The 26,719-nt window shown below is 48.6% G+C and overlaps 1 protein-coding gene across 1 annotated transcript; it reads right to left on the bottom strand.

Moving 5' to 3' along the window:
- Positions 1-429: 429 nt before the first annotated feature.
- On the bottom strand, positions 430-26,719 carry CHST13 (carbohydrate sulfotransferase 13). Its single transcript, XM_047097412.1, has 3 exons — positions 26,578-26,719; positions 7,148-7,227; positions 430-1,951 (listed from the first exon to the last, which is right to left on the bottom strand). The coding sequence occupies exons 1-3, from the start codon at positions 26,672-26,674 to the stop codon at positions 1,106-1,108; spliced, it is 1,023 nt and encodes a 340-aa protein (XP_046953368.1). The 5' UTR covers positions 26,675-26,719; the 3' UTR covers positions 430-1,105.

A 26,719-nucleotide genomic window follows, 5' to 3' on the forward strand; every position in this document is an offset into this window, starting at 1 on the left:
GTCTTCCCAAAGCCAGAAGGGTGGATACTCATTGCCAAGTGGCCTGACACACGCTGCAAATATACACATACACACACATACACACTGAGCTGGTTTCAGCTTTGATCTTCAGCCTAAGCAGATCGAAAGGTTAGACTTTCCCCCCCCCCAAGTTCTCCCAGCTGCCCCTCCAGGCAGAATTTAGCACGCCCCATCCACAGTGCACAGACTCCTTACCCCACTGCCCATATAGCCCTTCACACCGGTGCGCTGCTGTGAAGGTAACCCAGGCTCTCCGTCTCTCTCTCGCCTGATCTTCCTGACCACCTGGCATTTTTGCCATTTAGCAGCAAAGGAAAACTGAGGCTCAGAGGTTTGTTGAGATCCCCGAGATCGGACAGCCCCACGCAGCGGAGCAAATGGCAAAGTGAAGCAGAGAAACTCCAAACGTCAGAAAATAACAAAACGTTTATTTCAAAAACATGAGCTCCCCAGCTCACCAAGGTCCTATAAAACCGGGCACCATTCTGAGCTCTGTGAGCACACACGGAAGACTTGGGATCTGGCCAGACTGAGGTCAAAGGTGGGGCCAGACACAGTGCTGCTCTGTGACAGGCAGAGTGGAAGGCAACTCAGGATGGGCTCCAGAGCCATGCCCACTGGCACGGATGGCTCTAGCCTCAGCCCAACGAGGGACAGGGATGTGACCACCAAAGCAGGCGAGGTGAAGAGGTCACACTGAACCATCATTTCTGCTCTGTTTGCACCACAGACAGGTTTGGGGGCAAAGCCGACCCCCCAAAATGGCCTCAAACGAATAACAGTTATTCAATGCTCTCCCATCCAGGGGTCTGGAGAAAGGCCGTCCAGCTGGAGCAGAGGAAGCAAGCGTCAAGTGACAGGCAGTCACACAAGGTGGACTGCACCTAAACCTGGCCAGGCGTGCTGGCCAAGCAGGGAATCGCGGGGGCAGTGGTGCTTAGAGCGGAGTCCCGGGCAGGTGGCACCAGCATGGAGGTGCAGGGGACGGTGGGGGTGGGGACCACCAGAAATGCACACTCTCCAGTCCACCCGAGACCCCGGGGCATCCACATGCCAGGCTCCGCCGCCGCCGGGACTCGGCGGCCTAGTGCAGCCGCAGGTAGGAGGGAGCAGAGTAGTTGAAGAGCAGGAAATCCATCCTGTAGAGGTCGTAGAGACGCCGCTGGTAGAAGGGGCTGATGTCCCGGAAGAGGCGCTCGGCGAGGTCGCGCGCGGCGGCCGCCTTGGCCCGGGGCGGCGGCGCGGGGAAGCGCAGGCCCGGCGCGCCCACCAGGTCGAGCACGAAGGCCGCGTCCTCCGCCAGCGTCTCGAACTTGCCCACCACGTCGTAGCGCAGGCGGCACGGGTGGCAGAGCGCGTGTGCGCGCTCCCAGTGCTCGTTGAAGGGCTCCTCGCGGCGCGTGCGCGGGTCCAGCAGGTAGGCCAGGAACTCGGCGAAGCGCACGTCGTGGCCGCGGGCCAGCGCGTCCGGGTGCGCGCGCGGCCGCAGGCGCCGCACGATGCGTGTGCCGTAGCGCCGCTGGAAGGCGGCGCTGTAGGGCCGCGCCAGCTTGTTGCGGTAGGCCGACGCCAGGCGCTCGAAGGGCTCGCGCACGAAGAGGAAGGCCAGGTAGGCGCGCAGGCGCCGGTTGATCTCGGCCGGGCTGAAGTCGGCCAGCGAGGGCAGGCGGCCCGGCGCGTGCGCCTCGTGGGCGGGGATGGCGCGCGGGTCGCCGCGGGCGCGGCCGCTCAGCGCCAGCAGCACGCGCTTCCAGTTGGTGCAGGCCACCTTGGGCACGTAGCAGTAGAGCAGGCCGTGCGCGTCGTCCACCAGCACGTGCCGCAGGTCCTCGGGCCCCAGCAGGCGCTGCCGCCGTGTGTGGCGGCTGCAGGCGCGCCGCAGCAGGTCGCGCCGCTGCCGGTGCACCTCGGCCATGGCCGAGCGCGGGCCCTGCGGGAGACAGGTCGGGGGACGGACGGACGGGTCAGCGCTGCGGGCCCTTCGCCCACCCGGCCGCGGCGAAGGAATGGGGGACTGAAACCCCAGCAACTGCCACTGATCGCTCTGTGATTTGGGACCCAGGGATCTGTCCTGGACCTGAACTTGGGGGGAAATGGCTCTAACCTCGCTGAGGCACGTGGAAGGATGTGACAAACAAGTGTTGGGCGCTCAGGACCGAGGAAGGCCTCAGAATGAATATGACCACATCAGAGTAAGCCTGATAAAGAAGTTATGTCATCAGAGTGGTAAGGGTGGGCGCAGATTGAATATCCGCTCCCTTTTTACTGAAAGGATAGTGTATATGAACGGTATACTTTAAATCCATATAAAGAGTTGAAAAATGCAGCCACTTGCAGGCTACCGAGATATTTTTTGTTCAATGATAAAATTAGCTACTTCTGTATGTTCCTGCGGGTCTTGATTTCTTTTTATTACCACCAACCATCTCTAATCTCAGTGCCTGGGCAGGAAGCTTGCCCTCTCTGAAGCCTGTCTCTCCTCTGTGAGATATTAACATCGAGCATTTATCTAGCACCCACTGTATGCCAGAAAGTCTTCTGTGCACTTTACGACTCTATTAATTAGGTAGTATTAGGACACCCAGGCCAGCCCCTCCTAGCCTGCCTCGGCCATGCTAAGACCCAAGCCACCATCTCCCACCCATCCCTCCTCCTTTCCTCAAGTCCCTTCTGCACTAAACAGGTTTTCTACTTCCAAGACTAACCCTCCAACCCCCCTCCCACCCCTCCTCTTCCTGGTTCAGGAGTTTCTAGGAGAGTGTTTTTAATTCCTCAGAATTGCCTTAAAAACCTTCAAGACATAATAAAAAAAAGACAACAACAAACATTGTTGATGATGTGGGAAAATGGAACCTTCATTCATTGCTGCTGAGGGTGTAAAATGATATAGCTGTTGTGGAAAGCTTGGCAGCTTCTCAAAAAATAATAAATAAACATATGATCCAGCCCTCCACATCTAGGTATATACCAAGATAACTAGAAACATATGTCACACCAAAACTTGTAAATAATGTTGACAGCAACGTTATTCATAATAGCCAAAAGGTGGAAACAACCCAAATGTCCATCAACAAAGAATGGATAAATAGTATGTAGCATATGCATACAATAGAATATTATTCAGCCAATAAAAGAAAGAAAATTCTTTTTTTCAGTGTTTATTTTGAGAGAGAGAGACAGTGAGAGCGAGCATGGGGGAGAGGTAGAGAGAGAGGGAGAGAGAGAATCCCAAGCAGTCTCCATGCTGACAGTACATGGGGCTCAAACTCACAAACCATGAGATCACGACCTGAGCCAAAATGAAGAGTCGGGTGCTCAACAGACTGAGCCACCCAGGCGCCCCCAAAGGAAATTTTGATACACCCTAAAACATGGATGAAACTTGAAAAGATTGCCCATGTTAAGTGAAGGAAGCCAGGCACAAAAGGCCATATGTTGTCGGATAGATTCCATTTATAAGAAATGTCCAGAATAGATCCACAGAGACAGAAAGCATATTGCTAGTTGTCAGGGGTGGGTGGGAGGGGACAAGGGGGAGTGACTGTGCTAACTGGTGCTGGGTTTCTTTTCTGGAGTCACGAAAGCGTTCTGCAATTAGAGTGGCAACAGCTATGCAGCCTTGTAAATACACTAAAACCCATTGAATTGTACACTTTAAAAGTGAGTTTTATGGTATTTGAGTTATATCTCAGTTAAGAAAAAAGAGTTCTGAGTGCTTCCATTGCAAGGAGACAAAGCAGCCTCTGAAATGGGGGCACACTGTACCCCGTGCCTTCATGAGAGTATCTGACGCTGGGGGGAGGGGGCAGGGAAGTGTGTGTGTGTGTGTGTGTGTGTGTGTGTGTGTGCACGCGTGCATGTATGCTCAGTTGTGCTTCTGGTGCCTTTAAAAGCATCCTGCAGAAATCCAAGATACTGGGGCACCTGGGTGGCTCAGTCGGTTGACTGTCCGACTTCAGCTCAGGTCATGATCTCATGGTCCATGAGTTCAAGCCCTACATCGGGCTCTGTGCCAACAGCTCAGAGCCTGGAGCCTGCTTCGGATTCTGTGTCTCCCTCTCTCTGCACCTTCCCCGCTTGCACTTTGTCTCTGTCTCTCAAAAATAAACATTAAAAAAAATAATAAATCCACGATACTTTCAGTGAAAAAGCTGAAATATAGAACAAGAGTCAACACCCCACACTTTGGGTTTAAAAAGGGTTGGGGAAGGAAATAAATGTTTCAGAAAAGGATAGGTTGTGGGGAGCCTCTCTTTTAGATATATATTGACATTGTCCCAGAATAAACAAGGCTGTGATTTGCTTCCAAATAATCCCAGGTAGGAATGGAGGGGAGAAGGGTCTGGATGAAATAGGACTGGGTAAGAGTTGATGACTGTTCAAACTGGGTGATAGGAACATAGGGGTTTAATGTACTTTGTACTTCTGTATATGTTTGAATTTTTCACAATTCAAACATAAAGCAGAGAGAAAGGACATATATGCCCTGCAGGTGTGATTTTGGCAAAGTGACCTGAGCACATGACTGAGCACTGGACACTACACACATACCCAGAACGTGCCTGGGAGGACACACAGGAAACTAACTGGTCACCTCCAGGGGTCAGCAGGAACAGGGTGGGAAGGAGAGGTACTCTTCACTGTATGTACCTTTTTGGGAGGTTGAATGCCCTATCATGTGCTATGTCACCTTTTCAAAATCGCACTGAAGGGTGGCTGCGAAGTTCAGCCACGGCTCTGGGGGGCCTGGGAGGATCCCCTACCCTCTAAGGCAGACTCACAGGGTTGCCCTCAGAAGCCTGGCTGCACACGAGTGCCAGGAGAGGCTGCATCCAGGTGCCCCACAGCCAAGGTCTGCTTTTTTAGCTTCCAGACAACCCAACATATTTCCTATGGCACGGAATACTGGCCACCCCCCCCACCTGTTGGGCCACCTTCCCTGCCAGCAGACCTCAATTGTGGTAGGTCGTGTGCCTAGCCTTGGGGAAGAACCAGTCACAGCAATCTCACACAACTTCACGAAAGCTCTGGGGCCAGCGGTGCACACGTAGCTTGGATTTGACCAAGGAGATTACAGGAAAGTCTGCTAGATGAGTCCCAGGAAAGACTTCAGCACAAAAAGAGAGGGCCCTTGAAGAAAAAAACCTTTGCCTGCCCCCCTCTCTTTCTGCTCGGGGCTGCTGTCCTAGGAGGAGAGGTCCGGAGCCCTGGCAGTCAGATTGCAGTCAGGAGACAACAAGACATGAAACAGATAATCAACATCCAGACGATGATGCGCAACATGTTGATGCTGTTCCAGAGGGCTGGCTGGTCTCTGAGCATCTTGGGAAGTAAACACCGACTGTCCTAATGGCTTAAAGTCAGCTTTTCTGTCGCTTGGAGCTCCGTCAATACCAAGACAGGCAATGTTATCTCCATACAAGTGAGAAAACTGAGGCTCAGAAGAAATGAGTTGCCTACAGCTCTCGAGTACGGAAGCTGGAACTCTCAACTCAGGCCGCTTAGGACTCAGAAGCTGCCACTACGCCTGCTGGTCCAGGACCGAGTCCTGCAGCTACAACTCTCATCTCTCCCGGCCTGATTGGACTCAGCTGGCTGGATCCTTAGCGTGGCTCTAGTCCTTATGAGCTCTTCACCTTCTCTGTGTCCTTGGCCTCCCTTTGCCTCAGTTTCCTCATCTTTAAACAGGGAAAACAGCAGCCCTACAGCCCTACCTTGTAGGGTTGCCATGAGGACTAAATATGTTCACAGAACTGAAGTGTCTGGTACACAGTTAGCACTCACTGGCCGGATTATTTTTATTACTTTTATTTCTCAGCTGCAAGGTGCTAAGCTCCCAGGGCCTTGCACCCAACAGTCAGTGAGACCTCAGGCCATTAGGGGGCTGAGCCAACTCCATCTGACCCTCAGGGGCCTGTGGAACTAGCGGGGCCCAGGATCCTACAGAGAGCTTGGCCTGCCCTCAGCTTGCTGTGTGGTCCAGAGCAAGCCAGTCACCCTCTCTGAACCAAGGCCTCTACACCTGCAACCCAAGGTCAGATGAGCTCCACAGGCCCCTTTGGCTCAGCACTTAGGGACTCAGTGAACAGCTATCTACCCAACCTGTCTGATCATTCTCCCCAGCTTAAAACCCTCTATGGCTCCCTCTTACCCTTGCCCCACCTGCCAGGCACCACCAAGCTGCCGCCTACTCCTGGCTCACCTCACACCCCCTCTTCCGTTGCCCCCTCACCTCCAGGCACTCGGCCCCCTACTGTTTGTTTCTCAACATTTTTTCAGCAGTTCTCAGCTCCGATGTCCTTTTCTCAGCGAGGCTCCCCTCCCCCCCCCACAGCCCCCAATCTAAACGAGAACGCTCCTGGTCGATCTCTTATTGCACCTAGGGCTGCCCTGATGCAAACGAGTCGCAGGTTAATGCAGGTGGCAATGGGATGATGTCTTCCCCCCCATGGGAATGTCAGCTGCACCAGGTCAGGGACCCAGCTGACCTGCTTGCCGCTGGATCAGCAGCATCCCGAGCACAGACTGCACACAGTAGGTGGTCCACACGTGCTGTCTGAATGGGTGCCTCTCCTTGTACGTGCTGGGGTGTGTGTGAGCCAGGGGCCTGTGGCTCTCAGTGGGGTATAACCATGGCGGGGAGGGGGGCTGGGGTTTGTGGGGGCTCCCGGCAGGCCCAGAGCAGAAGTGGAGTGCACGGGCCAGCAAGCCTCCCGGTCTGTGTGCCTGAGAACACTGCGAGGGCAGGGGCTACTGCCTGTTTCCCTACCACAGCGGGTACTAAAATCTGGGGGTTCACTTAATTACCGTCTCCCCACTAGACCTCCTAAGGGTCTGCTTCAGTCTTTTATACCCACAATGCAGAAAAGAGTGTCTGGCACGGTGTGGCCTCAGTCTGTTGTTGGGTCAATGGTGGAGGGTGGGTGGGCGCATCTCCCAGCTTGCCCCAAGATTTGCCCTTGTCACAGGCATTCTCCTCTCTGCACAGAGCCTTGACTACTGAGGAAGCTTCATCATGCCCTCCTGCGGGCTCCAGTCCCATGACAGCAGGTCTACACGTGGGCTTTCAGGTTCCCGGGGCTGGAGGTAGAGGGAGGCATCACTGGGTGGGTGTCTGTCCACCTACCTGGTCCACATCATACAGCATCTGCAGGGGACTCCTCCTCTTCCCACTGAGCCAGCCAGAGCCCAGGCTGTTTTCAAATGCTGTGGGGCACAAGGAAAGAGGCATCAAATGGACTGGCTGTGGCTCTCGGGAGGCTTGGACACATCTGATTTACCTCTGGGAATCAGTTTCCCTCTTATGTCTCACCTGCCTCCAGGGGGCTTGGTGGAGTGTGGGGCACTGATAGGTCCCCTGACCCACCAGGGCAGAGTACTTGGTATCACTCCTGCCCCATGTCCTGCCCTTCAGAGTTGGAGGATGCCAGTCAGGCAGGGATGAGAGGAAAGGTGTTATCCAGCCCTCTGGTGAAGGCCTGACCACCCACTGTCTCCATCTGCCTTCATCTTATGCCCCACCCCCACCAGCCCCATGACCACGGAGCCCGAAGGGAATCACCAAGCTAGCTGCTGTCCAGGCAGCCAGAAAGGGCTGGGTAGCAGGAGAGGTGGCACAGCCAAACTCAGCTTCTCCAATGACAGCCCACCAGGTCACATGACCGCCGTGGGCTCCTACAGGAGCCTGAACTTCCCTGGCCAGTGTGTATGCCACTTCCTGGTAAATGCAGGTTTCACGGTCTCCCAGACTGGAAGACAGTGGGCAGGGATACTGTCTATCTGTCTCAGTACTGCACTCTTCAATCTTAAAACTACCACAAACCCTGCTTACTAAATTTATTCTTTTACTTTAAATGTGTCTTAAGGAATATCTTCCTACATATTCAATTAATATGAATATATTCTTAGTATATAGTTGACATAGGTAAGCATAGGCTTACGATCTTATGCTTCTTGATCATATTTTTCTTAAATATGATTAAATATGATTATACTTGTTAATAAATGAATAAAGTATATGCAGTCTTCAAAAAAGATCACCAAAATCGGCAAAACTTTAGCTAGACTGACCAAGAAGAAAAGAATGACGTCTCTGGGGCAGCCATTCTGGAAAACAGTATGGAGTTTCCTCAAAAAATTAATAAACTACCCCACAACCCAGCAATTGCACGACTAGGTATTTATCCAAGGGATACAGGTGTGCTGTTTCAAAGGGGCACATGCACCCCAATGTCTATAGCAGCACTTTTGACAATAGCCAAAGTATGTCCATCGACAGATGAATGAGTAAAGAAGATACACACACACACACACACACACACACACACAATGGAGTATTACTCGGCAATCAAAAAGAGTGAAATCTTGCCATTTGCAACTACGTGGATGAAACTAGAGGGTATTATGCTAAGTGAAACTAGCCAGTCAGAGAAAGACAAATATGATAGGACTTCACTCATACGAGGACCTTAAGATACAAAACAGATGACCATAAGGGAAGGGAAGCAAAAATAATATAAAAGCAGGGAGGGGGACATAACATAAGAGACTCTCAATTACGGAGAACAAACTGAGGGTTGCTGGAGGGGTGGTGGGAGGGGGGATGGGCTAAATGGGTAAGGGGCATTAAGGAAGACACTTGTTGAGATGAGCACTGGGTGTTATACATAGGGGATGAATCAGTGGAATCTACTCCTGAAATCATTGTTGCACTATAGGCTAACTTTGATATAAATTAAAAAATGAGCACTGGGTGGGTCAGTCAGTTAAGCGTCTGATTTCGGCTCAGGTCATGATCTCACGGTCTGTGGATTCGAGCCTCAAGTTGGGCTCTGTGCTGACAGCTCAGAGCCTGGAGCCTGCTTCCGATTCTACATCTCCTTTGCTCTCTGCCCCTCCCCCACTCTCTCTCTCTCTCTCTCTCTCTCTCTCTCAAAAGTAAAATAAACATTAAAAAAATTAAAAATAAATTTAAAAAGTAAATAAATATAATAAAAATAAATAAAAATGAAAGGCTGGTACCATCACAGTGACCCTAGCACATGTGCACATGGTTAAATGCTGTTTGTTTGTTTGTTTGTTTGTTTTAAATAAAGGCATCTCTGGGAGTGGGGGAAAGAATGAAGTCTCAAATTAGTAAAAACAGGAATGAAAGAAAAGCTATTAGTACTGAATCTTACAGAAATGAGAAAGGTATGGACGATTATACAAAAGCAAATTAGATAACCTACATGAAATGGAAAGAGTCCTAAAAAGATGCAAATTCCTCACTCAAAAGAAACAGAAAATCTCAATGACATATAACAATACATTGAAATAGTAATGGAAAGAAATTCCCACAAAGAGAAGCCCAGAATCAGATAACTCACTCCTGAATCTTATCAAATATTTAAAGAAGAATTAACACCAGTATCTTCTAAACTCTTTATGCCCCTCAAAAAAACTCCCAAAAAACAAAACAGAATGGGGGAGGGAAAATACCTCCCAACTCATATATGAGCCCAGTATTACCCCGATACCAAAACCAGACAGAGACATCACAAGAAAGCTACAGAGCAATATCTCTTATGAACATAGATGCAAAATCCTCACAAACAAAACAAAACAACACATCAAACTGAATCCATCAACATATAAAAAGGTTTATATATGACCAAGTAAGGCTTATCTCAGGAGTGCAAAGGTGGTACAACATAAAAAAAAAATCAATCACGGTAATACACCGTATTAATAGAATAAAGAAAAAACCCCACACAATCATCATCAGTACAAGCAGAAAAAGTGTTGCACAATATCCAATACCCTTTCATAATAAAAACACTAAATAAACTAGAAATTGAAGGGAACCTCTTCAAGCGGATAAAAGCCATCTAGAAGCCACAGCTAACATATTTAATAGTGAAAATTGGATGCTTTACCTCTAAGATCAGGAACAAAACAAAGGATGCCCACCTTCACTATTTCTATTCAACAATGTACTAGAAGTTCTAGCCAGGGTACTGGGCAAGAAAAAGAAAGAAAAAAGGCATCCAGATTGGACAAGAAAAAGTAAAATTATGTGTATTCATAGATAACACGAATATATAGAGAATGTGTGTGTGTGTATTTGTGTAATCCACAAACTACTTGAGCTAATAAATTAGTTCAGCAAGATTGTAGAATAAAAGACCAATATACAATAGTAAATTGTATTTCTAAATACTAGCAATGAATAACCCAAAATTGAAATTACAAAAACATCTCCATTTACAATAGCATAAGAAGAAAAATATTAAGGATTAAATTTAACAAAATAAGTGCAGAACTCATCGCTGAAAACTAAGACATCACTGGAAGAAATTGAAGACCTGAACGAATGGAAAAATATCCCATGTTTGTGGATTGGGAGATTTAATGTCATTAAGGTGGCAGTATTCTCCGATTACAGCTCGAAGCACATGGCAGACAGCCACATGGCAGACAGCCACATGGCAGACAGCTGTGCATGTGTTCCTGGAGTAGCTTACATACAGCATGCAGGAAGCAGGGTGGGCAAAAAGGATGCCATTCTCCAAATATCAGAGATCCATGCTTTGATCAGGTGTGCTTCCCCACATTGTTCCAAGTCCCTCTCCCTCCACATAAAGTGACTTCCGAGGGGCTTAAAAGGCTGGTTCCCTTTTCTCCACCTTTCATTTTTCTCTTTTCCCCTTTTTGGGGAGCCAGGTATTAAACACTAAAACATTCAAAGCAATGGCAAAAATGGGGAAAATTAGAAACTGACTGTGAATGCCCAGGGAGAGGCTCAGAAAAAGACCTAAGAAGACCTTAAATTTTTTTCCACGTTTTTTATTTATTTTTGGGACAGAGAGAGACAGAGCATGAACGGGGTAGGGGCACAGAGAGAGGGAGACACAGAATCGGAAACAGGCTCCAGGCTCTGAGCCATCAGCCCAGAGCCTGATGCGGGGCTCGAACTCACGGACCGCGAGATCGTGACCTGGCTGAAGTCGGACGCTTAACCGACTGCGCCACCCAGGCGCCCCAGAAGACCTTAAATTTATAACGTGGGCTGAACCTCAGCACAGACAGCCTACAACAATCAGAAAAACAAAAACAAGCTAAAAATAGCAATCACCGAGTAAGAGAATCTGATTTCCACAGTTACTACATTATTAGATTCAAATGTCCAGTGTTCAACAACAACAGAAAAATTAGAAGTCATACAAAGAAAGAGGAAAGTATGGTCCATTCAGATGAAGAAAATAAATCAACAGAAACACCCTGAAAAAAATCTGATGGCAGATATATGAGACAAAGACTATAAGACAACTGTCTTGAAGATGCTTAAAGAACTAAAGGAAGATGTGCAGAAAATCAAGAAAATGATCTATGAAAAAAATGGAATATCAGTAAAGATGTTAAAAGAAACTAAGAAGAAATTCTAGAGCTAAAATGTACAATAACTGAAATGAAAAATTCACTGGCGGTATTAAAAGACAGATTTTAAGTAGGCAGAAAAAAGAATCAGTGAACTTGAAGACAGGACAATGGAAATTACTGAGTATAAGGAACAGAAAGAAAAAAGATTAAAGAAGAATAAAAAGAACCTAAGGGACCTGTGGGACAACATCAAAATCAACATACTCCTGTGAGAGTCCCAGAAGGCGAAGAGAAAGACAGTGACAGAAAGAATATCTGAAGACATAATGGCTGAAAACTTCTCAAATTTCATGAAAGACAAGAATATAAACATCCAAGAATCATAACGAACTCCAAGTAAGATGAATTCAAAGAGACTTGCAAATCAAACTTTCAAAAGACAGACAATCTTGAAAGCAGCAAGAGAGAGACAACTCATCACTCGTACAAGGGAGCCTCAATGAGATTATGAGTAGATTTCTCATCAGAAAGTTTGGAGGCCAGAAGACAATGAGATGATATATTCAAAGTGCTTAAAGGAAAAAAAAAAAAGCACTGTCAATCAACAAACCTATATCTGGAAAATCTCTCCTTCAAAAGTGAGGGAGAGCTTAAGACATTCACAGATACACAAAAGCTGAGGGAGTTCGTGATCTGTCCCGCCAGAAATGCTCAGGGGAGTCCTGCAAGATGAAATGAAAGGAAACTAGACAGTAACTCGAAGTTGTATGGAGAAGTAAATATCAATAATGGTAGATACACAGGCAATTATAAAAGATAATATTATCGTAACAATAGTTTGTAACTGTACTTTTTGTTTTCTATATGATTTAAAAGAGACTATATCTAAAGCAAAAAAAAAAAAAGAAAAACAATTATCAGTCTAAAAGCCAGTATTATTAACTCCAAATTTTTGTTTTCTATGTAATTTAAGAGAATAATGCATTTAAAAGAATTACTAGTTTATGTGTGTGGGCATATAGTGTATAAAGATGTAATTATATAATAACAACTGAAAGGGATGGGGACAGAGCTGTAAAAGAGCAAAATTTCTGTACTTAGCAAGGTTAAAGTTGTATAAATCCAAAATACAACATATAATTTTAGGATTAAATGTAATCCCCATGGTAGCCACAAAGGAAGTGAGAAAGGAATTTACAAAAAGATAAACTGACTAAACACAAAAGGAGACAGTAATACAGGAAATGAGGGATAAAAAAAAAAACTATAAGGCATAGAGAGGACAAATAGCAAAATGACAGATGTTCCTCCTTATCAGGAATTACTTTAAATGTCAATGGATTAAACTCACCAAAATACAGACATGGGCAGAATGGATAAAAATACCTGACCCAACTCTATCTGTGTTCTACAAGAGACTCATTTGAGATCCAGTGATACAAACTGGATGGAAAAAAACTCCAAGCAAATAGTAACCAAAATAGAGCAAAGGTGGCTATATTAATATCAGACAAAATAGACTCTGAATCAAAGAAATTTATAAGAGACAAGTACTTTATATATGAATAAAAGTTTTAATACAGCAAGAAGCTAGAACAATTATAAACATTTACTTACCTAATGGTAGGCTATCAGAGTAAATGAAACAAGAATTGGCAGAATAGGAAGGAGAAATAGACAGCTCTACAATAATAGTTGGAGATTTCAGTATACCACTCAGTAATGAATTAAGCAATGAGATAGAACATGAGGAGGGAAACAAAGGACTTACACATCACAATAAACCAATTAGATCTAATAGACACATACAAAACACTCTATCCAACAACAATAGCACACACATTCTTCTCTAACACATGTGGAATGTTTTCCAGGATAGTCTATATGTTGGGCCACAAAATAAGTCAGGATAGATCTTAAAAGGGGCGCCTGGGTGGCTCAGCCAGTTGGGTGTCCAACTTCAGCTCAGGTCATGATCTCACGGTCCGTGAGTTTGAGCCCCGCATTGGGCTCTGTGCTGACAGCTCAGAGCCTGGAGCCTGCTTCGGGTTCTGTGTCTCCCTCTCTCTCTGCCCCTCCCCCACTCATGCTCTGTCTTTCCATCTCTCAAAAATGAATAAATGTTAAAAAAAAATAAAAGACATTATATCATACAGAGTATATTCTCTGACCACAGCAGGATGAAGTCAGAAATCAATAACAGAAGGAAAACTGGAAAATTCACAAATCTGTAGAAATCAAAGAACACACTTCTAAACAACCAGTGGATCAAAGAAGAAATCACAAGGGAAATTAGAAAGTACTTGGAGTCAAGGGCACCTGGGTGGCTCAGTCAGTTGAGTGTCCGACTTTGGCTCAGGTCATGATCTTACAGTTCATGGGTTCAAGCCCCACAGTGGGCTCTGTGCTGACAGCTCAGAGCCTGGAGCCTGCTTCAGATTCTGTATCTCCCTCTCTCTCTGCCCCTCCCCCGCTCATGTTCTGTCTCTCTCTGTTTCTCAAAAATGAATAAACTTAAAAAAAAAAGAAAATACTTGGAAACAAAAATGAAAACAACATAAACTTATGGGATGCAGTGAAAGTGCTTAGGGGAAATTTAGAGCTATAAATTCTTACATCAAAAAAAAAAAAAAGAGGGGAGGGGTGCCTGGGTGGCTCAGTCGTTTGAGGGTCCAATTCTTGATTTCAGCTCAGGTCATGATGCCAGGGTTGTGGGACCAAGCCCCACTTTAGTTTCACACTGAGCATGAAGCCTGCTTAAAATCCTCTCTCCCCCTCTGCCCTTCCTCTCTCTCTAAAATAAATTAAAAATAAATTAACAAATGAATGAATGAATGAACAAGCAAACAAACAAGAAATATCTCAAATCAGCAACCTAAGTTCATAACTTAAGGAACTATAAAAAGAAGAAAAAATAAACCCAAAGCTGGCAGAAAGAAGGAAATAATAAAGATTAGAGCAGAGACAAGTGAAATAGAGAATAGAAAAATAGAGAAAGTCAATAAAACCAAAATTTGGTTCTTTGGAAAGATCCACAAACTGACTACCCTTTAGCTAGATGGACCAAGAAAAACAAGATTCAGCTTACTAAAATCATAAATGAAAGTGGGACATTACTACTGACCCTACAGAAGTAAAAAGAACTATAAGAGACTACTATGAACAATTGTACGCCAAAACAATTGGATAACCTAGATGAAATAGACAAATTTCTAAAATGTACTAAGTACAAAATGTACTAAGATGAAGTAGTAGAAAATCTGAATACATCTATAACTAGTAAGGAGACTGAATCAGTAATAAAAATTTTCCTGACAAATAAAAGCCATGGACCTGATGGCTTCACTGGTGAAGTTTATCAAACATTTATAGAAGAACTAATGCAAATCCTTCTCAAACTTTTGCAAAAATTATAGAGGAGGGAACACTTCCTAATTCAATTTGTATGGCCACTAATAACTCTGGGCGGGGGAGGGGGGAAGGGAGCCAGACAAAGGCACTACAAGAAATGAAAACAGTATCTCTTATTAACATTGATGCAAAAATCCTCCACAAAATACTAGAAATACAAGTTAAACAGCATATTAAAAGATTATATATCATCACCAAGTGAGCTTTAGTCCCAGAATGCAAGGATAGTTCAACATATAAACATCAATCACTGTACTACACCATATTAAGAGAATGAAGGAGGGAAAAAAAAAACCACACAATCATCTCAATTGATGCAGAAAAACCATTTGACACAATTCAGCATACTTTCATGATAAAAAAGAAAACACTCAAAACAAACAAACAAACAAAGAACAGAAGGACAGTACCACAGCACAATATAAACCATATATGAAAAACCCATGGCAAACATCAGACTCAATAGTGAAAAACTAAAAGTTTTTCCTCTAATCAGGAACAAAGCAAGGATGCCCATTTTTGCCACTTCCATTCAACACAATATTGGAAGTTCTAGTCAGAGCAATTAGACAAGAAAAAGAAATAAAAGACATCCAAACTGGAAGGAAGTAATAAAATTTCCATACACAATAAAAAATATGAAAAGGAAAGTACAAAAAAAATTCCATTTGTAATAGTCTAAAAAAGAAGAAAATACTTAGGAATTAACTTAGCCAAGGAGGTAAAAGACTTGTACAATGAAAATTACATAACACTGCTGAAATAAATTAAAGAAGACACAAAGAAATGGAAACACATCCCATGGTCATGGATTGGAAAACTTAGTATTGTTAAAATGTCAATACTGCCCCAAATGATCTGTAGATTCAATGCAGTCCCTGTCAAAATTCCAATGACGTTTTTTGCACAAATAGAAAAACCCATCCCAAAATTCAATAGGACCCCAAATATCAAAAAAAATTCTTGAAAAAGACCAAAACTGGAAGATTCACACTTCCTCATTTCAAAACTAACCACAAAGCTATAGTAACAAAATAGTGGGTGCTGGTGGAAGGACAGACATATAAAGAAGAGAAGAGAAGAGAAGAGAAGAGAAGAGAAGAGAAGAGAAGAGAAGAGAAGAGATGTGTCCAGAGATAAACTCTTACATATATGGTAAAATGCTTTTTGATAAGGGTGCCAAGACCATTCAGTGGGGGAAAGGACACTCCTTTCAACAAATGGCATTGGGAAAATTGGATGTTCACATGAAAAAGAATGAAGCTGGACCCTTACCTCACATCATATAGAAAATTTAACTCAAAATAGATTAAAGGCCTAAATGTAAGACCTAAACAATAATACTCTTAGAAGAAAACATAAGACAAAAGCTTCATGACCTTGGATTTGGCAGTGGTTTCTTGGATATAACCAAAGGCACAGGTAACAAAAGAAAAAATAGATAAATTGGACTTGAAAATTTTTAAATTCTGTGCATTATGGGAGACAACACAGAATGGGAGAAAACTTTTGTAAATTATGTATCTGATAGGGGATATATAGAGAACTCCTAAAATTGAACAACAAAAAATTCAACTCAATAATGGGCAAAGGACTTGAATAGACATTTCTCCAAAGAAGATGTATAGGTGACCAATGAGCACATGAACAGATGCTCAACATCACTCATCATTAGGGAAATGCAAATCAAAACAATAATGATATACCACCTCACACCCATTATTATGGCTACTATCAAAAAGAGAGAGAGAGAGAGAGAAAAAAAACAAGTGTTGTCAATGTGGAGAAATTAGAACCCTGTGCACTGTTGGTGGGGATGTAACATGGGGCAGCTGCTATGAAAACAGCATGGAGGCTCCACAAAAAATCAAAAATGGAATTAACAGAACACAGCAATTCCACTTCTGTGTACATACTCAAAAGAGTTGAAAAAGCAGGGTGTCTAAGAGGTATTTGCACACCCATGTTTTTAGCAGCATTATTCACAAAAGCTAAAACATGGAAGCAACCCAAGTGTCCATCAAGAGATGAACGGATAATCAAAATGGGGTCTATTCACACAACGAATATTATTCAGCCTTGAAAAGAAAGGAAACTCTGACACAGGCTACAACTTGGATGAGCCCTGGGGAGATTATGCTGAGTGAAAGAAGCCAGTCACAAAAGGACAAATCATGAAGGATTCCACTTAGTACCTAGAGTAGTAAAAACCATCGAGCAAAAAGCAGATGACGGTTGCTGGGGTGGCGGAGGGGAGAATGTGGAGTATTTAATAGGTGCAGACTTTCAGTGTTACAAGATGAAAAGAGGTCTGGAATGATGGTCACACGACACTATGAATGCATTGATATCACTGAACGGTACACCTACAAACTATTAAGACAGTAAAATTTATGTCATGTGTATTTTACCACAATAACAAAAGGTGAGCGAAAGCAAGTTAAGCGTTAAGCATTGAATTACCCTATGACCTAGCAATTCCACCCCTAGGTACATGCCCAGGAGAACTGAAAACAACGTTCACACAAAAACTTACGCACAAATGTTCCCATGGCATTATTTTTAATAACCAAAACCTCAGGTTCCATTAACTGATGAATGGATGAACACTGTGGTCCATCCATACAAAAGAATATTATTCATCCATACAAAGGAAAGAGTACTGACGCTGGCTTCAACTTGGCACATAGATGAGTGGGTGCTAGGGGTTGGAGGTGGTGGGGGAAATCACTGGGAAAGAGGGGAGTCACTGCTACTGCTAATATTCTGGAATTATAGAATGGACATACCGCACAACTGTTAAATACGCTAAGAAACCACTGAACTGTGTCCTTTGAAAAAGTGATTTTATGGAGTGAGAATTAAAGCTCAATGAAAATAAAATTACTGATCACCAAAAAGGATATATGCAAGACCATTTTATGCAAATCTAGCTTACAAATGTAAATATATTGGATGGCTATCATAAGATATTCTTGAACTCACAAGAACATTGCATGTTCATAACAAGAATACCTTCAAGAATTCAGGGTCATAAGAGAAAAGAATATATCCATAAGAAGAACGGACGTTTCCATGACCCTTGGCTTTCAATAAAATGAAGAATCTAAAAAATGCTGCCAAGAAGAACACATTCACTGAAAAGATTTAAGACATGTTTTTGACGAACAAATAAACTTGGAAAATTTGATTAACTGAAAATTTGATTATCTGTTGGCAAACTGACCATGAGTAGTGGTTGTCAAACTTTAGCATGCGTGGGGGCCAACGAAAACACAGAAAACACTTGTTCTAGTCTGGGCGGTCTGGAGGGGGACCCACGAATCCACATGTGTAACAGCCCCCCAGGTCATGCTGATGCTGCTGGCCCAGGAGCACACCTGGAGAACCCCTGTACTACAGCAAAGCCTGGTGGAGGCTGGCTGAATGAATGCATAAATGACAGATTGACCTTGCCTTGGCCTCCAGAACCTTCTGTGTGCACCAGAAGCCCACTGTCCAGGGCCTCTGGCAGCCTCAGGCTCCTTCCCCACTCCAGTGTCCTTGGAACAAGGTCTGGGCTCTTCTGTAGCCAAGGTGAGGGGAGGGCCTAATTGTGTCCTGTGATTCACCAATGGCCCTAGGACTGGAACTTCTGTCTCCCGGCAGCTGGACGTTTCCCAGGAACACCACTGTCATCAGAAAATGAGCTGACCGGGGGGCAGCCATGTTGGCTGTGCAGGGAGGCCCCAGGCTTGGGGCTGGCAGGTTGGCCTAAATATAGCAGCCGCCACCAGGAGATGCTATGTCACATTAGCACAGCACCAGTCACAGCCCGGGGAGGCAGGGGACCCTTCTCACCATTCTGCAGATGTGTTACCTGTAGCCCGAGGTCACCCAGTGATGAGCTCCTCTGAGGGCCACAGCTGGGTTTGAGGAAGGGCTGGTACCCACGGCGGCTGGGGGGGTGGGTGGGTAGGAGGTGCCCCCAGGGACTGTGAAGCAAACCTAGGTCCATTTCTACCCCAAGGCCCCACAACTTGGAGGCACCCAGCCTTCAAAAACACCAACCCTTGCATGGGGCCTCTCATTTCCTGCTCAGGCCACAGCCTGCAGGAAAGTGCGTCCTATACCAGACCTCAGGGGCCAGTGGGTGGAGGGTCACAGGGAGCAGGCACCAGAGTGAGGTCCTATTTATAGAGTAGCTGTGGCCAGTGATTACAGGGCTGGGCCACCTCCGCCCAGCCCCACCTCTTCCCACCACACAGATCAGAAGAACTTATAGTCCAGTGGGATGGGCAGGCTGGCCAGGGAGGAGGACGGATAGGACTAGGAGGGCTAGAAGGGGATTGCCTTGAAGATCCCTCGATCTGGCCCCCAACTCTGGAAAGCTGGGGGCTTGGCTCTGAGGGCAGGGTGGCCCAAACAGGGCCACAGTGAGGCATCCCCCAACCTCCACTCTGGTTTCCCCAAGCCTCTCTTGGCCTGTGTCCTCCAATGTGCAGCCCCTCCACTAGGCTTCAGGTCCCAGGCTCCCTCCCAAGGGCACCACGGAACAGACAAGCCAGGAAGAGCCAGGCGGCAGGCCCAGTCTCACAGCCAGGGAGGGGCCTGGGCCAGCCCAGGGCAGTCACAGGCAAAACCACCATGGGGTTCTGCTTTGAAAAAGGAGACAAAAATAGCAGAAGATTGTATGGGGAGGCGGGGGAGGGTGGTGGAAGGGAGGTGGGAGGGACGAGGGGGTGCCAAAGACACAGAGAAAGAGACAGAGCTACACACAATGACAGGGACAGAGGCTGGGAGAAGGAGAAACAGATCACAGCAGTAAAGCAGCTGGAGTTTTGAAATTGCTCAAAGCAAACCAGCTGGGGTTGAAAGGGAGGAAGCGATGCGGTGTGAGCTGACCACAGTCTGGGAGAGCCCAGCACCCATGCCCAAAGGGATCCTGGCCCTGAAAACCATGCAGCCCTGGCCTCAAGAGCAGACCACAGTCCTGATCCAGTAGGTCGGTGCAAAGACAGCCCAACACTCTGCGGTGCCCGCTGCATGAAGGCAGGAAGCCCCCAGGAGGGCATGGCAGTCGGCAAAGGAGGCAGGGTTTGGGCAGGATCACGGGAACCAGGGAAGAAGCACCTGGGGCACAGCCCTAGGGTCGGCCAGCACCTGGCACTGAGCTCGGCACACATTGACACTGGTATCAGGTAGAAACCATTCTTATCTACATTTGACAGATGGGGAAACTGAGGCTCAGAGAGGGAAAGAAACAGGCCTGAGGCCTCACAGCGAGCAAAGGCCAGAAAAAGGATTTGACCCCGGGCCATAGTGCACGTATGCCTCTGAGGGCACATCTCTTGGGCACCCATCCTGCCCAGCACACAGCCCCGCCCAAGCTCACCAGAACTGCAGGCAGGTGGGTGAACTGCCACACAGGGAAACTGAAGGCAGAAACCGGTGAGATGGTCCCTGGCACACCCACCCCTAAGGAAAGGCTTTGGCTGCCCCTTGCAGCTGGGCAGGGTGGGGGGTGGGGGGCGCAAGGCATTCTGTGGGCCATTTGAAACTTCACCATTTGGGAGAGAAACACTGTTTGGTGATTCCCAGTCCAGTGAGTGAAGATTACGACACATGGTTTCTGGTTAATAAGTTCTAGCTGGGCACAGTGTTGCAAGATCAGACAGGCAGGGGCAGCCAGGCCCAAACAGCGCTGACAGGCCCCCGGGGACCTTGCTGGGGGAGGGTGGAGGGCAGGTTACCCCAGCCCATTCGGTCCCCCAGGTGACCTGGGACTTCCAGGGTGACCTGCATGCCCCAGGGTCAGGGACATTCCCTCTGGCAATCAGGCTCAGGGAGGAACACGTTGACAAGCCCTTCACAAATAAAAAACAATCCCACTTTTTTTTTTTTTTTTCTTTCCCTGAAGAGAACTAGAGATCTCTCCACTTGTACTTAAAACTCAAACTCTATTTGCTGAACTCCACCTGGAATGGAACCCCTCATCTGGCCAGCTCATTCTTGGGTATATTCTCATCACCTCTTCCTCCAGGATGGTTAAGAACTGCCCCTATCCCACCCCCCTGCCCCCTTGCCTCCTCCGTCCAGGACAGTCACAGAAATCTCCTCACTCAGGAGACTCAGAAATAGGAGGCTATTTCTCTTCCCTCCACCTTGGTGATCTTAAAACCTTCATGGCTTCCCACTGGCTAACAACAAATTCCTGCTTCTTCCCAGAACCCTCCTGGTCCACCTCTCTCCTCTCCCCACCCCCCCACCCTCCCCCCCAGCTCCAGCCACACTGGTCCTTCTGCCAATCAGTGAACACATTAGGGGCGTTCCCACCTCAGAGCCTTTGCACTAACTGTTCTTTCTGGCTGGGGTGCTCCTCCAGGAACCCCTATTCTTTAGAGTAACCCTTCTTGTTCAGATTTTAACTCGGATGTCCCCTCTAGAAAGAGGGTCTCTCCAAAGAGCAGCACTCCACGTCAGGACCTTTCCCAGGTCTCCCCTTTTAATTTATGCGTGGCATTTATTACCGCTGAAACAATGGGGTTTGTGTATGGGTTGATGTCTGGCTGCCTTTCCAGAAAGTTGACTCTGTAAAAAGGGACTGTCTTGTTTTCTTGTTACCCCTGTAACTCACCTAGTGCCAATGAATAATTTATTTAAAGACTGATAGCCCCTCATGGCCATAAGGACAGTGCCCCAACTCTTAGCCTGCCATTCAAGGCCACCCATGACCGGGCCCCAACTTAGAGTATACTTCTGGCTTCCACCCTACCACCTCATCTCATGAACCCTGAGCTCTGCCCACAGCACATCCCTTAGCACACCAGGCCTTTTCACTCCTCCATTCTCTTGTCTGTGCCATTCCCTCTGCCCCAAATTCCCTCTCCTCATTTTCCCACCTGGTGAAGTCCTATGCAGCCTGCAAAGCCCAACCCAAATACCCCAGCCTATAGAGTAGAAAGCATAAGGGTTAGGGCTTTAGACCAGGATTAAATCCTGGCCCTCACACTTCCTAGTTGGGTGAGCAAGTCACTTTCCTTCTCCTGATCTTAGTCTCCTTCTCTGCAAGATGCAATTACCAATCCGTACTCTAGTGAGCCATCCATCTTGCCAGTTAACCTTTTCTCATGGTACTTTCTGGAGGCCCGGATGGTGCCTCTGAGCCCTGGGAACACTGACAGTACCTGAGAATGGACCGCAGTGTGGGAGCATCTATCGATTTGGCTGCCAGCAGCCACTCCCACTCCTTTTGCTAGCCTGCTGGGCATCCCTCCGGAAGCAAACCTGCTTACACTCCGTCCACGTGGTTCTGATAGGCTCCCTCCTCCAGTAGCTGCTGGGATAGGCAGGTGACCAGGCCTAGCCAATCGGAGCATTCCATCCCTTTCTGCCACAGCAACTGTCCCTCAGAGGTGGACACCACGGGATCCAATTCAGGCCAATGAGACACATCCTTGGGACTCTGCCTAGAAATCAGTCAAGAGCCCTTCTGGACTGAGGCAGCTAAAAGTGAAGCCATTGCAGAGAAAAGCCAAACCTAGAGCTGGAGACAAGGGTTCCACCCCTGGATCCACCCATGCCTGAAGGCAGCCTCATCTGGCTTAAGTGGGCCTGAGTTGAGATGTCCTCACTGAGACACTGTGACCTGTGACGGCCCAGGGCCAGGACTGGGGAAGGAGTCAGAGCATGCAGAGTTGGGCACTGGGACCCCACTGTGCAAGGACGATGAGGGAGAGCCTATGGGACGGGGTCCTGCGGGGGGCTCAGTGGGAGGCAGTGGACACAGGGCATCCAGGAGGCAAGCTGTCTGCTCCTGGCTCTAGCTGCCCCTGAGAAGGTCCCTGGCTTCTGCATTGAGAGGCCCTGTTCAGATCCAAGGGCAGGCCCATGTCATAGACCCACCTCAACCCTGGCACCCTGGCTCCCCAGGAGTCATCGGGCTTTTCTGCATTTATTCTGCATAGGACCAAAATACTGGTTTTTCATTAAAACCAATGGCTGCCTCCAGGGCCACTACACTGCCTGAGAGGTGCCCCGACCATCATAGACCCCTGCGCTCTGAACAGTTGTCTCTGTGGCCTGAGTCCCCAGGTGCTGTGGTGCCAGAGAAGGAAGGGGACAGAGAGGGAAAGGGAGAGAAGCCCTGGGCCCTTCCCCACCTGGAAACCCTCCAAGAAGGACAGTGGGGGAGAAGATCTCTGTTAGCACACATCATCCCAGATCTCAGACAGGAAGCATTAGACCCCAGGAGAAGGGAGGTGGCCTGGAGGAAAGGAAGACAGCAATCCAGCCTGGAAGGGACAGGTGGCCTCCCCTGGGAATAATCCCCCCTCCATCCAACCTTCTTCCACACTCTCCCTTCCCTGCCCCCAACCCCAGGTCCCCTGAAAGTGGACAGAGACTTCCAACTCCAGGAAAGATGCTCAACCCTGCAAACCTAGGAAAGGAGTGGAGAGAGGTGAGGGTGGAATCCGGCACTGCCTAATGAGGCCCCTGTGAACCAGCAGGTGGGGGATTTAAATTGAGACTCTCCCTCAGTGTGTCTCTGGGGGCAGAGGATGCAGACCAGCAATTTGGATGTTAAAAAAAATTTTTTAATGTTTTATGTATTTTTGAGAAAGAGTGTGAGTGGGGGAGGCACAGAGAGAGAGGGAGACACAGAACGTGAAGCAGGCTCCAGGCTCCGAGCTATCAGCACAGAGCCTGACACGGGGCTTGAACCCACAAACATGAGATCGTGACCTGAGCTGAAGTCAGATGGTTAACCGACTGAGCCACCCAGGCGCCCCTGGATTTTTAATATTAAAAACGTAAGGTCTGCAAGGACAGGTATATTAGTAAGTTTTGTTCCCAGCCCTAGAAAGGCATCTCGCATGAGCACGTGCCCAGCAAATCCATGGTCAACAGGGTTGCACAAAAGGACAGTCTTCAAGCCCAGGTTTGGACACAGAGGAAGCAAAAGGCAGAAGGGGATGAGGGGTGACAGTGGAAGCGCCACTGGGACCCTGGGGTGAGGCTGGGGTGTCGAGGGCAGCAGTATCCTGGGCAACTGTCCCATCTTGCCCCAGCATCTTCCTCGTCCCCAGGACCTTGAGCACTAGGTCAGCACTGATGGCGTCCTGGGGGCTCAGGGATGCCACGGTGGGCTACTCCAGACTTCCCCACTAATAAATGCACATTAGGGGCCCCAGGCCTCTAGTGGCAGTCCTTTAGGTGTCCCCTGCCCAACTGCTCTGGAGAAGGAGGGGACAGTACCAGACCTGTGTGCGTGCCTGGAGGAAGATGCTAAAGTTCCTCCTGTGCTCTGGAGCTCTCTTCTTAGCCCAGAGGCCCACCATACCCTTCACCCCCTTCCAACTCAGAGCACAGCTTCGGGAACAACCTCAGAGCTGCTGGAGGCCCTATGAGGCCACTTTCAGAGTCCCCAGACAGCAGGATCTGCCTCTAGCTGGACGGTTGGCAGGAGAAGGCCTTTCCACCCAGCTGTCTCCTCTCCGGCTCTGCCAGGTGCCTGCAGATCCAACATTAGCACACCCTCCTCACTGGCTTCTGAGGTCAGGGGCTTTAGCTCATGGCTCAGGAGGAAAAAGAGCCAGCAGAGTAGGTTGGGTAGGTTGGTCTGATTAACCCTCTTTTGTCCAGGGTCACCCTCAAAGCTATGATGAGTGAAGACAGACTATGGGGAAAGGTCTGAGCACCTAGCAGGAGCAAGAGGGCCTCTGGGAGGCAGGCGGGGCTGCACTATGGGAGCCCGGAGAAGAGGCCCATCCCAGTCTCGGGGCAGTGGAAGCAGGCGTCAAGTAGGGTCTGTCAGACTGGGTAGGGTGAGGCCAGCATGGTGGGTGAGAAGGTCGTGGCCAAGGGTATTCACGCAGCAGAGAATCTCCGGCGGGGACACAGCATGGGCAAAAACTAGGAGAGGGACCACGCGTCACCCTCTCTAGCTCCTGCTCTCCCGGATTTTGCGGAAGAGAGTCAAAAGGAAGAAAACGCAGAAGGTAACCAGTACCTGGGCTCATTTCTTCTCTCTCAAACCTGGGTAGAGGAGGCGGCAGGAGAGAAGTGTCCAGGCAGGGGAGACACAGAGACATAAATATGCCTACCCCAACGTGCCTACTCCTCTATAGATACCCCCAGACACACACCCCACACACCGGGGCCCAAATGCTCTAGCCTTCTGTCTCTCTCACACCCCACGCCAGCGGCTGAGCCCTGGGAGTCCAGGTCCTGAGTAAACATTTGTCTATGAATGACTGGGTAGACAAAGACTGTCATGGCCACAGACCCTAGGACCACAGCCCACACTGCTAGGGGACACTCTGCTCTGCTAAGACATAGGAGTAGGAGCACCTGCCATGAATCAGGAGCACCCTAAACCAGGAGCACCACTCCCAGATAGCCCACCTGCTCATGGAACGGGGTGGTGATGGAAAGACTGACAAGACTGACCACAGCTCCCTCCCGTGAGCTTGGAGAGGTGTCCAGGTCTGGGAGGCTGGGCCCAGGCATGCAGGGAACAGTGTGATCGGCAGGGTGACTGGGTAGAACTCTGGTGAACACACTAGGGAGTCCTCCCTAAGCCCTGCTCACCTGGACCCCAGCCAAACCCTGGCCTCCAGCCCAGAGGCAGTCATGGAGGTTGGAGGGAAAGCAGGAGAAGGAAGCCCCGCCCCCCAAGATGAAGGGAGCAGTGTCACCCCTAAATCATGACAGCCGGCATGATGAAGAGACTCAGGATTCTTCCACTATCTCATTTAATTTCACTTCCCCGAAAGACCCATAAGGAAGAACCTGAGCACTCCATTTGAAAGATGGGAATACTGAGGACATGGGAGGGGGGGGGGAATAGGTCATCCAGCAGGTAAGACTGTGGAATGACCCTTATCCACTAACCTAGACCCAGCCAGGTGGGTGAGTGCCCCCCAAAACACAGACTCCTCAGCTCGATCTCTTGGGCCACCCTCACTGCCCACAGTCCCTGTCCACCCTGGGGTGTGGTCACTTACTCCCTGAGACCCTGTCCGTGAGGCTCCAAAGGTGACACTCCAAGGATTGTCACAGAGCCCAGTGGAGACCTACCCCCTGAGCCCCCAAAGCCCCCCAACACACTCACACCAGGGAAAGGCAAACAGAGCCCGAGGTGGGAACAGGCTGCTGACTGGGCATCTCAAGCCCCAGGCAGGCGGCTAGCCAGCAGGCAAGTCACCCACACCTGCCCCTCAATCTCTCTGCCTTAGTTTCCCCCTTTGTGAAATGGGGAGGAGATGAAGTGAGTTAAGACTACGCACAAGCCTGGCCCAGGACAGCTACCACGCGCTGCAGGGTCCTGACTGGCTGCCTCAGTTTCCCCAACCAGACCGTGCAGTGCGTGCAAAGGAGCCCCAGGTCCTCCTGGGTGTGAACTTCGGGGCGGAGCGGGGCGCTCCAGGCAGCAGCGCCTGCGGCTGAGGGGGACCACCTGAAGGACCGGGCAGCGTCAGGCTTCCCCAACCCACGCTGCACCGCTTCGGTCAAGGGGCCTCCGGGCGCCAAGGGGTGCCGGCGACGTAAACGAGGCTGCCTTCCTGGGTGGGCCCGATGCCCTCTGCCACCCACAACGGACCCGGGGCCCCGGGCTGCGAGCCCCGAACGATCACCCCTCGCGGGCGTTGGGAGACCAACTCCCAAGGGCGGCAAGACCCTTTCAGGGAGCCGGGGCTTGGGCGGGTACGCCTAGAGCCTCCCTGGGCCCACCCACCCCTACCCCCCAGCGCGGGAGGGGACAGCAGGTGCCCCCCGTGGAGGGGCCCGGTGGGCACTCACCCGGGCGCAGGGCGCGGGGCGCGGCGCCCAGAAGTAAGAGCGCGGCACCCAGACACGCGGCCGCCAGAGCGCGCCGCCGCCAGCAGCGCCTCCCCATGCTGTGCGGGGCGCGCGGGGCTGCGGGGCTCGCGGGGCTGCGGTC

The sequence above is a fragment of the Lynx rufus genome, unplaced genomic scaffold, assembly GCF_022079265.1.
Source record: "Lynx rufus isolate CCGP_SWC_20201006 ecotype Redwood Valley unplaced genomic scaffold, mLynRuf1.p SCAF_4, whole genome shotgun sequence".
Lineage (NCBI taxonomy): Eukaryota > Metazoa > Chordata > Mammalia > Carnivora > Felidae > Lynx > Lynx rufus.

Coding starts and splice junctions, on each gene's coding strand:
- CHST13 (XM_047097412.1), bottom strand. CDS start 26,674: ATGGGGAGGCGCTGCTGGCGGCGGCGCGCTCTGGCGGCCGCGTGTCTG. Junction 7,228..26,577: donor GCCCCGCGCCCTGCGCCCGG/GTGAGTGCCCAC, acceptor TGTGCCCCACAG/CATTTGAAAACAGCCTGGGC. Junction 1,952..7,147: donor TGCTGTATGATGTGGACCAG/GTAGGTGGACAG, acceptor TGTCTCCCGCAG/GGCCCGCGCTCGGCCATGGC.